This window comes from Taeniopygia guttata, chromosome 3 (genome assembly GCF_048771995.1).
Source record: "Taeniopygia guttata chromosome 3, bTaeGut7.mat, whole genome shotgun sequence".
NCBI lineage: Eukaryota > Metazoa > Chordata > Aves > Passeriformes > Estrildidae > Taeniopygia > Taeniopygia guttata.
The window spans coordinates 105,531,851-105,546,596 of record NC_133027.1 but is presented as its reverse complement, the minus strand read 5'-3'; the positions used below and the strand labels follow the sequence as shown (position 1 = coordinate 105,546,596).

At 35.4% G+C, this 14,746-nt stretch overlaps 1 protein-coding gene across 2 annotated transcripts in view; it reads right to left on the bottom strand.

The window, feature by feature from the left end:
- Positions 1–14,746, bottom strand: part of SPATA17 (spermatogenesis associated 17) — a 129,559-nt gene that overhangs the window by 65,357 nt on the left and 49,456 nt on the right. For both annotated transcript variants that reach the window (XM_072927582.1, XM_030269137.4), the window contains exons 7-9: positions 13,970–14,173; positions 8,663–8,814; positions 167–305 (exon numbers count right to left, since the gene is read on the bottom strand). In XM_072927582.1, the coding sequence (XP_072783683.1) occupies positions 167–305; positions 8,663–8,814; positions 13,970–14,173 (495 nt within the window). The remainder of the gene's footprint in view (positions 1–166; positions 306–8,662; positions 8,815–13,969; positions 14,174–14,746) is intronic.

Below are 14,746 nucleotides of genomic sequence, written 5' to 3'. Positions count from 1 at the left end.
CTCATCACAGCTCTAACTACGTGATTTTATAACATGCTAGAAAGAACCCTGTTGGACTGCATGATCTCTGGATCATACTGAAATTCACTTAGTTCTAATAAAACAAGTAAATAAATCCTTGATTATCCAAAAAAGTAAATAAATACTTGATTTTGCAGTGACTTACCTTGTCTGCTATCCACTTCTTAGGATATACTTCTCTGAAATATTTCGTTCCATAAGCTCCTTGGCCATATTTGTCTGACTTAAAAAGTGATGGCTCATACTTCTCATAATTTTTATGATATGAAGAAAATGGCAGAAATCTGAAATTCAAGAATATTTTAGAATCAGTTATGCTCTTCTCTAGATGCCACAGGATTGATGTAAATCAGTGCTGCAGGAGATGACATGTACACATGCTCCTGATATTTTTCACTACCCTCTTAATACTCCCTCTCAGTATTGTGAGAGGATTACTGTAATTTCTCCTGCACCTTTTTTCAGATTAAACTTGGAGCAAAGAGACAATGAGTTTCACAGGATAAAATGAAGACTTTGTGCACAAGGATCTAACTTAGTTCACTTGCATAGATAGTAGATAGTAGATTATTACTTTGTGTGTATCTGCACTGACAGCTGGTGGGATGTGCAGGACAATCAGGGTTCCCTTTGCTGGGAGGTGCCTGCTGGTACCTCAGGTCCTAGCAGGGAGTGCAGCCTGTGCCAGCTGCCAGTGGCAGGAGCTCCCCATGCACGAGGAGAGAGATCACCTCTGGAGAGAGGCATCCTTTGCTATGTCATAGCCAAAGCTAAATAAACCATATTCTCATTTAACAGAACAGAAACTTGTGCATATTTGTAAACCACAAAACAGAGACATTGTTTCTTTAGAATTCACAGACTGTGTACTTTACACTTAAGTTATAATTATGTCCTAATTAGCAATCTTTTTGAGCCAGGTTCTTTCATTTTTGGTGATAACGATGATGGACTTGCTCCTTATATAATGCCAGCGAGCAGTGAAGCTCCAGCTACCTGTTGGAAGGGGTTTTCAGATGGATGTCCCTAATTGTCAGGGACAACCACAGGTTTTTTGGGTAGGTTCCACAGCAAACTGTATGAAGGAAAGTGAAAAACATCTTTCAGACCTTGTATATAGAAGATCTGCAAGACACTCTACAAACACATCTTAGTTCCATCTATTTCAGTTTCCAGGAGAGTCATAAGAGCAAACAAGTACACTTTACTATAAAATAAAACACTGGGAATTAAGTTTATCATTGTTGTTATTCTGAAGAAATCAACATGTGTTCCTAATTCTAGAAGTGCAGGAAAAAGTAATACTCAGTAAAATTAAAAAGACATGCTTCAGAAGTCCAAAACATGACTTTTAAATGTCATGAAGAAGTACAGTTAATTACAATGCTTCCTTAGCTGAAAGCTTTTCAGAATCCAGAGTCCCTGTAAGAGTTAGGCAAACAAAATTTTTATATAAAAATGAGGATTAAAATACCCTTCATCTCTCAGCTGATACAGATGCAGAAAACTATTTATTTTGACTGATTTATCAACAATTGAGGGTTTTTAAAAATTATTTCTCTTTCTTTCCGCCTCATAAAAAGAAATGGTTTTAGAATCTTTCCAGCTGTATCAACTTCTTCTATCATGTGCCACAAACAAATGCCATGTAAAGTTAGTGAAAGGAAAATCCTGAGTTAGCAGAATTTTAAATAATAAAAAGCTATAGTAGCATGTGTATACCCATGGGAAAGGACACCCTCACACAAGACAGATTAGGGTACTTGTAATGCTAATTTGCACATGGGATGGACATCACACACACACAAAAATTAATGTGGCCCCAGTGTCCCAGAGAATACATCGAAGGTGCTGTGAGCCGGCTGCTCCACTTGCAGTTTTTATCACTTCTGAATTGCATTTTAATAGTACATTTTTCTTTTGTTCAGACATGAAAGAAAATTGGCTTTCTCAGGGGATTGGATAGCTGAGAAGACAAGGCTTGCAGTTTTGGGATTTACCCATATATGCACAGAATTTAGTTCAGCCATAGCATTCATAATTTAATATGAATATCATGTCTGTAAAATTTATACACAAAATAATTTTAAAATCTTGAGGAAAGTAGAAGAAAATAGTTATAATTTTCCTTAAAAATTTTCTACATAGAGGTTTTGATTTTTCTGTGGATCAGTTAATCTCTGTCTTTTTGGCAAAAAAATTCTCAGAGTAATGTAGGTTTTACTCTAATTTAAAAAAACCTAAATTAATACTTTGAGACACAATTAGCAGTATTTTCTTTTAAATGAAATAACAAACATTTAATAGGGTATAAAGGTATCAAGTAGAAGATTTTTCTTCTGTCTACAGTTCTGCTCTCAGAGTCAGGGGGCAGATCTTTGAAATGATGATGCCCTAGCAACAAGAAAGAATCACATGCTGTAAATTCAGTGTCTTCTTAAAGTAAGTGAGAATTTACGTTATGTGAATAAGTAATTAAAAGAATTACAACAAGTTTTCATGTTAAGTAGGGTAACCAAATGAATGGGAGCAATACCAAAGTCATTATAGCGCCCCAACCAATAATAATAACAAGAAGTAATAGCACTGCAAAATACTTCAGTAATGGTATTATGTTCTGTAGCTCTTTGTATACACCTGACACAGCTTTTCCCAAAATTAATGACAATACGTGCTCTGAAAGTGACAGAAGAGAGTGATGGAAGAACATTAAATTCAGACAGTGGTAGGATAACATTATCAACTGTACAAGTTTATATTTCAATATTTCAGATTTCAAAACATTCACTCATTATTCCTGCCTCTAGTTTTCAGCTTTTCCTTGTGATTTAAGTGTAAATTCAGAAATTCTTAAAGGTTTTCAGTAAACATGACAGAGACACAAGTGCCAATCAAAGAAGAATTAAATTCTGTACTGATGTTTTATTGGGCTATAAGAAAAAATCAGTACAAGCTGAGACTTACCAAAAGATTATTTAATAGAAGGTTTAATTTTCCCTAAATAATTAATTTTAATTAATTTTCCCTAAATAAATATATTGAAAAATGAAAAAACAATTAATATCAGACTGAATGAGAAATATGTCAAAGAATACAATCAGAATGGTGAAAGGGTTGGAACTAAACATAGGAAACTACAAGTGGCAGTACTACTCATAGATAACCTGAGAAGGACCAGGACCAAGGCTGGCTCTGTCACTGGTGATGAAGGCCACCAGCACTGTTGCTAGAACCCCGCTATATTCAACCTAATTAGCCTAAAGAGACCTAAAAGTCTTCTCTTAGTAGCCAAACAGCTGCTAGAGGTATTTAAATTTCAAAGACACCATAGATATTTGTTGCTAACAAAAATAAAAATTGTTTTATCTCTCATCCTCTTCTGGACCTTCCTTCTACTATTAATTTCATCCTTCTAACTCTTTTCTTCCCTCACACATTTACAGTCCCCCTCCATGATTTTTGTTCCTACATTCCTCACCTACCATTTCTTCCCTTTGGTCTGCCTCTTTTATTGCAATCTCTCTCACTGTTTTGACAGGAGATGGAAAAGGCTTTTAGGTACCGAAAGTTTTCCAGCTGGGCTGACAGAGATGACAGCAGCAGCAGCAGGAGCTGGTTTCTGGTGCCTATGGCAGTGTGAGAAGAGCAGAGCAGCACAAGCAGGAAGAAGAATTTCTCAGGTCCATCACTGACTGCTGGGCAGCAATATCATGGAACCTACCAGTACGACACAGGACAGAGGCAGTAACTTTTTATTGAAATTTAAATGGCCACAAAAATACAGACTGGTGTCTCAGCATGTTCTCTGAACCTGCCCAAGAGGCAAAATCCCAGCAGTCTACTGGAGCAAGCAGGTGATCCTGATCCCAGAAATGCTTCAAAACATACCCAGGCTTCTGAGAAAGAACTGCCAGATCTACTGCTGGACTGCCACACATGCTGCACTTCCAGGGCACATGTAGAAATATAACAGAGTACTGTTACGTGGCTTTTCAAACTTTCACATTTGTATGTACTGTACATTTTTGCAATTTATAGGAAAAATGCCAGCTAAATATTAACTCTATGACATTGTTAAATTTTTATTTAAAGTGTTTTTATACAACAGCAATTCAATTCTTTGTTGTCTTGATTTAATTCAAATTTATCTCGCTTTGAAGAACTCCATGAACAATTAGCTCCAAACATGCCATTCTTCTCTATCAGGAATCTGTGAATATTTTATCTTCTTTTTTTTTCTTTAATAAAACACATCATTAATTTTAAGCTTTCAAATTTGGATTATACCTGAAGTAATTTTTTCATCAAATCAAATCTTTTCACTTGGGGAATAAAGAAGGAAGCATAACGGTTTTCCATAGCAAAACAACTGCAGCAAGGCAGACATTATTTAGTTTATAAAGCATGTATATTAAAATCAAAGTGTTAGATACAAGAATAAAGATGGAATATTTTATTTAGCATATCTAGTGATATTATCTTTAGTGCACTGTTTTTGCCATGAGAAGCCTACTTGGGTGCATTAGTACAAATATTGTTTCTGGTAACGTAATAAATACACAGTTTATTGAAAAAGTATCAATCACTTTGATTGCAATATCAGTAAATCTAAAAATTCTCTGGCCACTTTTATTTAACTCCTGTCTGCGACAATGTAAAGTGGCAAATAAAAGCACAGCCTAGTTCCTGTAGGATGTAAAAGAGATCTCTTCTGCAGCAAATTCTGGAACTTCTTAATTATACACAGACTTATTATCTGCATCCCCAGTGTTATAAAGTACCAGAACTTCATTAGAAAAATTAAGATGGAAAAATGAAGGCGCTACTTTGTAAATTTCCAGTGGAAATTAGCTGGAAGAAGCAGAGGAATACTGGATCAAAAGAGGGTAATCATGCTTAACTGTGCCCTAGAGCACCCGCATGTATAATACGATTTGCACAGTAACTACCTCTCCTATTACTGCTTGTTTGGAGTATTCTGTGTTAATGGGGTTAGCTAATTTGGTATTTTAACTTAAAAAGACTCTGCTGATTAATAAATGTTGCACACTGTGCTAGTAATTAAAATAAATGGAAGAGTTACAAATAGAAGTTGAATTGTTAAGAAAACATTATCTGAAAATATATGATAATCCCTGTTTATCATAATACAATAACAGTCCAGAAAATATGCAAATTGCTGAAGTTGCAAAGCATATGACAAACTAAGAATAATTTGAAAAAAGTTTTCAGATGTGTTGTAGCAGCCATTTTCACTGCAGCTAAGTCAGAAATACAGTAAAAGATTTTACAACTCTAGAAATTAAAAGATTTTTTTTAAGATTCTAAATCTTAAAGTGACTTGGATTTTAACTTTTCTTACAATTAATACCAAGCCGCTCATAACATTGGTGCTCTCCAAGTACAGAGCTTATTTAGGTCACTAATTTCTCTGCAAGGGTATCTGTCCTGCCCAGCACAGGGCAGCACAGCAGCACCACAGCTGTTCTAAAGAAAAGCACAATCTTGCTGAAAATAAGCCCATGAGGAGCTGGGTGCTGCTGTATTCACACAGAATAGAAGAGGCAGGATGTGCAAACATTGCTGCACACCGGTGAGCCAGGACCAGACTGTGCATGCCCAGCACAGCACTGAGCACAGACACAGTCAGAAGCTGAGATAATGTTTCTGATGTCACACCAGAAGACTACAATAAGTTAGGAAACCCATGCCTTACACTATTGCTATCACCATACTGCATCTCATTCTGATGTTTCTTGACTTCATAAAGATGTTTAATAGTATACTTCGAAGTATGAGGCATATTATATAAGACAGATTTCATCAAAGTTAATGAAAATAATTTACATTTTTTTTCACTGGAAAATTAGGCCAGCATGCAGCTGCACACAACTGAGGAAAGAACTTTTTATGCTTCATCTTAATCTGCTGGATCCAGCAGTTGGTGTCTCAAACTAGATACTATATTAAGTGGCCACCCCAAAGGAATGCAATTGTCATTCTTATCCAAGTGGAGGGGGAAATTACTTCATTTGTATGAAAAATAGCACAATAAGGTAGTAACAGCTTCAATTACATTGGAAAAAGGAATCATTCTTATTAGGCTGGATTACCCAGTTGCTTTTCCATTACAGAAAAGTTCCAGCAGTTGCTTTAAGTAAGCACAGTATATTCTCTTTTGGTTTCATTTGTACTGCTTCTGCCTGCCTCAAACTCTCTCACAGCTTTTCCAAATTTTTTGTGCATTTTATCAAAAGCAAGAACTTTGTCAGAGCTTGCAACACTCATCCTATTATCCAGTAAACAACCACTAATAATTAGAGGTGTGTGAGAATTCTGAATGTTGCTGAAAACTTCAGGTACATGCCAACAATCTTTCTGTCTTAAGAGACCCCACAAAATACATACTCTGGAAATATACATATCAATGTAAAAGTCATTCATGCAAACACAAGCTTTCTCAACACATGCCACATACTTCTGCTGCTTATTCTCTCTTTATTTTCTAAAACAGAAGAACAATCAGCATAGGAAGCACTACCAGGAAGAAATAAAGTCCCAAAGTACACAATTACATAGCAAGAAACAGAAATTTGTCAATTCATAATAGACACTGCTGAGAAAAAACTGCTGTAGAATCTGAGTAACCCTTTGCTGGCTTCTCCCTGGAGACCAACATCCCCCGCAGCAGCTGCAGCATTACCAGTGAGCATTAGTCCTGGCGATGACCTGCAGCTCTGTCATCACCTTTTCAAGGTTACAGATGTGACCCTTGCATGGCTGGTTGAATAAGAAGCACAAATGGGATGATCACAGGCTGAAAATGTATAATACACTCTGCATTTAGTGTGCATGAAGCTGAGAATCATTGATTGTTGGGACATTGCTTCTGTGCATTAAGGATGTTATTAAATGCTTCCTTACCCATAAAGTAAATAAAGACCCCACATCAAATAATATCTACCAAATTTGGAGGCTTCAATTTAAACTGTACAAGACCAAATCTTCACAATTCCCTCACTGAAGAGTCAGTGAAACATTTATTGCAAGGTCTGACCTTCTGAAAGTGTTGACACAGTAATGTCTGGGGTAAACTTCATCAAATAAAGACTAGGCAATGTAGTCATGCCTATAAATGAAGAACATAATCTATCCTCAGTAGGAATGCATAAATCACAACTAATTCAGTGACAAAAACACTTTAAATAAGAGTTAGAGTATTAATTACTACCTAGTGGTAGGGGTTCTTCTAAATTTCACCAGCAGAAATTTGATACAAAGATGAAAAAAAGGTAGACATTTATGCTGAGATGTGAAAATTAAGCTGTTTCCTCCTCCTCACATACATACATGAAAGAATACAGAGAGAAATAGAAAACGGGAGTACATTTGTACTTGTAACTGAACTCCGGTATGATTTTGGTATGAAAGGAATAAAAAGTGTTATCTCTCACTAAACAAAAAAACAAATAAAAACCACTAAAAACAAACTAACAAAAAAACTCACCAAAAACATTGTCCAAAAGTGAAAAAGTAGTCTTAATAAAATATTTTTTTAATTTCAAAACTGTTTCTGAATAGAATTTTAATTCAAAAATAACATTATTATTAAATTGGGGAAAATGGTCCAACAATAAAAACATAGAAGTTAAACCATGTAAACACAATTGATTCTGGCACTCTTAAGTCCCAATCCTGAAGCTGACACATAGCAATATGGAGCTGATAAAAAGGCACGAAACAGATCAAAGATAGCAAAACATCATGTGCCAGTAATCACAGGCTGCTCATGAGGAAAAGTGATTCCCTTCTGTCCTGAATTCTGAAAGGCCAAAGGATTGTCAAGAGCAGTGAATTCAAGGAAAAGGTTGGCAAAACATAATTCTTTTTCTAGTTAACTACAAAGCCAGAGAAAGTGAGTTAGCAGGCTTTAATTATGATTTGATAAAACTGTGTTTAACAGCCATCGTGCTAAAAAAAATGGAAATATTTTGGCCACAGCCTTAAATCTTTTGGGACAGAAGCTTTAATCTTTTGGGGTAGATTATGCCTGTATTTGCGATTTTATGGAGAAGAACTGGCCTGTCTGACACTATTGCAGCTGCTGTGGCTTAGGAAATCAAACTGCTTCAAAGATTATTCTAGTTTTTAGTATCATGTTCTAACACGCAACATATGCTCCCTCCCCTTCCAAGTAAGCTGTGGTACTCTTCTGGGAGAGAAAACAAGTCTCATTGGCATGCAACACCATTTTTTTCCTCTCATAACCAGTAAGCTCCCAAAATATGAAGCTTGAAACGGTATTTTTTCCTTGGCAAGGTGCATGTGGCAAGACAGAATTTGCATTTGTTTTCTTATTCCCTATTAAAGCCATCTGCTGCATCACATATTATTATTATTATTACAAGTTCTTTTAGACACTCCTAGATATGGATGGCACATGTCACACAATTACAAGATAGGGTCTCTGCCCTGAGCAGTTTATAATTTGAGGACAGAGAATTTAGAAGTATATACATAAAATGTTTTCTAGTAAGCTGTCAAGATTGACATTTCATTTTGTCAGGCATGAAAGGTTTCTGAAAGCAACGGAACAAAGGAAACATTTTCACAGAAATATAAGAAGAACCAAAGAACTCACTCATTGTCATGGATGGGATTTCTCCATTCCTCCCTTCGTGTTGGCTCTCTGGCCTTTCCTGGTGCTGAGTACATTGATTCTCTCGCTCGCAGGGTTGGTTCCAAAGGCTTGTAGCGCTGCCGCAGCACTTCAGCAGGATCACGGAAAGGCCCCTGGAAGGTGTAGGATAATACAAGTGCTCTGTTGGGGTTACAGTTATTTTCTTTGCATCTTTTATTCATGGCAGATTGCTGATAAAACAGGACACAGAATGTTTGGGAAGTGTAGCAAATAATTAAAATAATTACAACTGCTCATTTTGATAGAGACTTACAAATATCATAAAGGTTGATAAGATACTCTAGAGCTTCAAAGAGAGTGCACTCCAAATTTATTTAACTACTAATAAATGCTTAATATTTTAACAAATATATCGTTAGGACTGGTTAGGAAAACGTCGTTTTTACTTAGAAAAAATATTGGCAAAATAAAAGACAAGCATTAACTATATCTAAATTCTGCTTAAGCAGAAAAATTAAGTATTTTGATTTGCATAGAACAAACTGTAAAGAACATGCTCTTTTCAATGTAACTATAAACCCAACTGAAAGGGAACCTAATGCATGGCTTAAGATATGATTCTTCTAATAGAATTCAAACACATGACTTCAGTACTATAGGCATATAGTCCATTTCTGAAAGGTCTAATTTCACATTAACTTTGTGATTCTTAAAAAATACACATACATGTCTTTTTTTCCCCCAGAGTATATTGTTTAATAACTGATTGTATCAGTACCTACCATTTAATAACATGGATAAATAGCAGCAGGAAGTCCTCTCCTGTGCTGCTGAAGTGGCATATCCTATATGTCTCACTTCTAGTATTAACCCTTAAGAACTTACCTGGAATATAATTAGTGCGTGTGTCACTCATGGCAGTTTAATGGCAAGCCTGGGCTTAGAAGTATTAAAATTAATTTTTATCTTCATCATTGTTGATCTCGCAATGAACTAGTGAAACCTTTTGAAATTATGAACAGACAAAGAATCCTAATCACAGCCTTTATTCTTAAAGATATCCTTCTTTAAATAGGTTATCACTAACAAGTCACAGCTGGAGTTACTGCAAGCACTGAGTGAAGACTGTGGGGCTAATAAAAAGAAATGATTCACGCCTCATTTATGTTCACTTATGTTTTACATTAATAGAAACCAATAATAGGAACCAGTTACCATAAAAGTCATGGACCGTAAATAACACAAATGGCAAATAAGTATCATCTAGTACTTTTCACAGCTGGACAGGAGGATTGCTATATTTAAAAGTAGTTAATGGATTTTTATTGGAACTTTACTTTTTAAAGGCACAGTACCAAGATTTGGAGATCTTTTTAAAGGTCCCAGTAAGCAAATGAGCATAATATTTACACTCCTTGCAGATATTTTCTTGCTTCTGTTTCCATAGTCTGCATGAGAAATATATTCATTTTAAAAGAACACAAAAGTCTTAAAACAGAAAGAAAAGTGCTACCACCCATGAGAGATTCATCACTATTAGAACAGGTAATTGAAAATCATCAACAGTGTTCTAGGAGTACATAACCTGATGATCAAGTTATAAAAAAGTTTAAAATTTATAATAAAAATTGAATATTCTGTTACAAGATATTTACATTAAGTGGACATATGGAGGAAGGAAGACATGTACTATTACCAAATAACACCAAGAAAAATATGTTTGCTTTTAAAAGTAGTCTTTCAGAATATTGTATTATTTATTCACTGAAAAGTATTGACTCATATTCCTCCAGGATAACAGCCAAATGAGATATCCAAGCAAGAGGTTTTATCCATCTTTAATTTCTGAGACCTAGCTAGGAGGTAGATACAGGAAAAAAAACCCAGTCCATAGTTTAAATAAAATTACAACTACTAATAGAAGGAGGGGGGGAAAGGATGTAACAAAGCAAATTCCCTCAAAATAAAGCTGCGACATCACTAATGAAAGCAGAGTACATATATATTAGAATACTGAGATAATTCTAAACATTCCCTGAAGATTTTTCTGTTCCTCTGAAGAATGTATTTGAAAAAATTTACTTAGTAATAGGGACTCAGGAATGTATCTTAAATGAAGACTTCTAAACAGTCCATGTGTCTATTTCCATTATACAGGAATAAAACTTGTGGAAACTCTGGTAGATAGATGCTTAAAAATGTTTTCAAATTGACAATCCTTGCAAGTGTTTCAGGCATCCTGCTTCAAAATGGAAATCTTTATGGGGAGGTCAGGCTAGGAAAAGTGTAGGAGCGAACCAACAATGTTTACCCTGAAGGAAACTCACACAGCTCTATGCTCTATGTTTGGAATTTGTACTGAGTAGCATAAATCTCCTTGATACCAACTGGTTTGCCAAATAAAGGTTAGCAGATTAGCGTTCTTACTATTTTATCATAACATCAGAAACTCATGATAAAAGTATACAATCTGCATTAAATTATGCATTCCTCACTGTCCCCATTCCACAACAGATAACAGCATGCAAAAGATCTAAATGGTAATGTGCATTCTGTTATTAATGCCTTTTAATGAATAGATTACTAATTTTAGCATTATCCATGTTTCTATCAAACTATAATTCTAGTTAACTCAGTAATAAAAATGATAGATCTAACTGATGTAGAAGCATCATTAAAACCTTTCTTTTAAATACACTATCTTACGTATACAGACCTTACTATTAAATGCTACATACCCATTTCCCTAAGAGAAAACTGAAAGATAGTTAATTTTTTTTTCTTTTAAACATATGTAATTGTCATCATTGTATAAAATATCCAAACCTGGGAGACAGAAAAATTTTAGATACCTGAAAAAAAGTAATAAGTGATCCAGGCAGATATTAGAAAAAGAAGCTTGGTGCCAAAAATGTTACTACAAAGAATGAGGACACAAGTATATCTAGTAATTAAATTTCTTATGGTCATACCAGACAACTTTCAGGATGATGTGTTCTGATGGATTTTCATTTCCAGCTGTTTCATCAGCTCAAACCAGTGTCCTTTTCTTAGCCATACAACCCTAAATTGTCAAAGTGTTGTGCAGGGATTTAGCCGTGTGACTCCCATTAACATCAATAAGAGTCGGGCAGCTAAATCCACGCGCTGTGCTTTGAAAATTTACCCCACAGTGTACATCCCAGGGTGCTGAAAGGATTAAAGTATTATATAGTAAATTCCCTCTTTGAGGTGCAGAAAACAAACAGAACTCTTCTGGTTTGTTCTAAAAGGCTATCTGTGCATGACTGCTGTGCGTGTGTCTGAACTTAGAAAGGTCTATAAAATATCCCAAATCCAAGAAGAAGCTTGTAAGATACTTTGTATATAGTAAAGCAATTTTGCAAGAGCACTTTAACAATGGAAGAACTGTGAGTTTCCTATTTATTTAAAAGCCTGATTCCTGCATCATGCTCACAAGGCAAAAGCTTTCCTCTATCCTGAGACACAATGGAACCAATCACATCCTGCTCAAGGACTGTCATAGCCCCCTTGGTCCCAGAAGGTAAAGCCATAATGGAATGTTTATGTCAACTCCAAACTCCCTGATCACCCAAACTGCTTGTTGGCTCACACTTTGTCTCAATTCTAATGTGAGTCAATGAGGTCGTTCTACGAGGAATCTCAAGCAGTCAGGGTAGAGAAAATACAAGGAAGGAAGAACAAAGGTGGAGAACTGCGCTGAAGTTGATTCTTACTGTTATAAGCAGTGGGCTCACCTCTACTTCTCCAGAGGTATTCTCACAGGCCTTCTTAGAATCACAGAACCACAGACCTTCTTAGAATCATAGAATCATAAAGGTTGGAAAAGGTCTCCAAATTCATTGAGTCCAATCTTTGACCAAACACCACCTTCTCAAACTAAACCATAACACTAAGTGCCATGGGCACTGATTTGTTGAACATTTCTGGGGATGGTGACTCCACTGGCTCCTTGGTCTGCCTGTTCTAATGCCTGACCACCTTTAAGTGAAAAAATTCTTCCTGATGTTTAGCCTGAACCTTCCCTGGTACAGTTTGATGCTATGTCCCCTTGTCCTGTGACTGGTTGCCTGGGAAAAGAAACCAACCTGCACCTGGCTTACAGCCTCTTTTCAGAGAGTTGTAGAGAGTTATTGATTCAGAGGAGTAAAACACCATTAAAGATATATAAATACATTGTTTATTGCTCAATTTGTTACATTTCTGCAGATAGGTGATAGTTTCACTGAAAGTTGCTAAGAAGGATTAATCTATAAATATTTCTAAGCAAGCTACAGATAAGGAAATTTAAATATACAATGGAGTACAGAAAGGAAAATGTCAGAGATTCTGAGGATGGTCACTCAAAGTGAAACCAGCATGGAAAGTGTATGTGTGAGCTAAGTAGACGATTCAGTAGACTGGCAAACTGAAAAATTCTTCAGAATAGTGGGAAAAACAAAATATTTCTATGCCTAAAGTACTTGTATAAGGCACCTACTGGCAAAAGCTACATGTCATCATACTGTATAAAGTGTGGAACACAAATTCTCAAGATTGTCTGCTGTATATATTGGTCCCATTTCCAACATGTTTTGATAATAAGGTGGCAAAAGCTGTTTTGCCATCTTGTGAGACATTTGCTTTGATGCATTATCTCACAGATGTCCATTACTTCACAGAACAGAAAAAAAATCTACCTGTAAGATACAGTGACGTCACCTGAAGTTAAAATTGAGACCATGAGAATTAATAATGGAAGCTGGATAAATTGGCTGTGATGGAGCAGAAATGTAGAAAATTTTGTTATTAAAGCTCCCATACATCTAGTGAACAAAAGAGAGCACGAACTATTCTGAACTGAGAGGATGCCTCAGTTTTCATATAGAAAACAATTGCAAACTGAGGACAAAGTTATCACAACTACTTAATTTTTCCTATCACCTTTCATTTCTCTTTTTTTAATGATTAAAGATTGGAAATTTAGAATTCTAGCTCTAATTAATCATAATATTGATGCTAAATTATATCAAGTCATACCTTGAAATATCATAAATTACACTTTTCTTCCCAAAGGACAAAAACAACATATAAAGAATTACATTTCCCTGTTTCTATGTAACACCTAGATTTCTTTTTTCTTTAAGTCCAATCTGTGTCAAAGACTCTGTATCTTCAATGCAAGTACTAGATTTATAATTTAAAAAACTTCACAAAAGGAATTTTCAGACCTGATGATCCAACTCAAGATAATCTGTGATAAAAGATGTGAGCAAAAGCTGTTGCAGAGTCACTGGAACACGTTACCTGAGGTTTCCGTCTGTCAGCAGGTAGCAGAGGCAGTGATGTGACAAAAGCTGGAGGCTCTTTACAAGTTGGCCAGCCATAGAGCTCATCAGCAAAGGGGCTCTTCACTGGCTGCTTTCTGTGGGTCAGTGGCTTTGACTTCCGTAGCAGCAGTTCCATTGGATCTGGGGATTTCCTGAGTGGTGAATTGTAGATGCCTGGAATCTGAGCAGAAAATGGGATTATCTTTGACTCCAACTCATTTAAATTTCTACATACACTAGCAACAAAATCAGACAGTGCACTTTTAAAAGTAAAACAGTCATTAGTTAAGGAGAAATAGAAGGGAATTTTTAGAATACCAAAACCCAATAAATGCTTTTTGTCTCAAAAAAAGTATACAATAAATTCCTGAATAACTATTGTTTAGACTTAATAGAACAAAACATGTGAAAAACAAAAATTTAGCACAATGATTTTGAAATTGTGACTAAAATAGAAAGGTACCTTTGCCACTGAATTTTATACTTCTTTTTTATTTTATATCGCTAATTGTATGACTAGTGTTGTATAATATAACATTTGCTAATATAAAACACACATTTCAAATTCTGTTTTAGTAACCTACATCATTAACAATTTGTGAATATCTGGCAAGTCAAAATTTTGTGACAGACTGTTCCCAAATCATACCTATATATGTAGGCATTTTATCAGTTGTATGTAAACAATTCCCAAATAGACATATGTTAGTTTACTGAATGAACTATTAAATATGAGAATTCCTTTTCCATATTG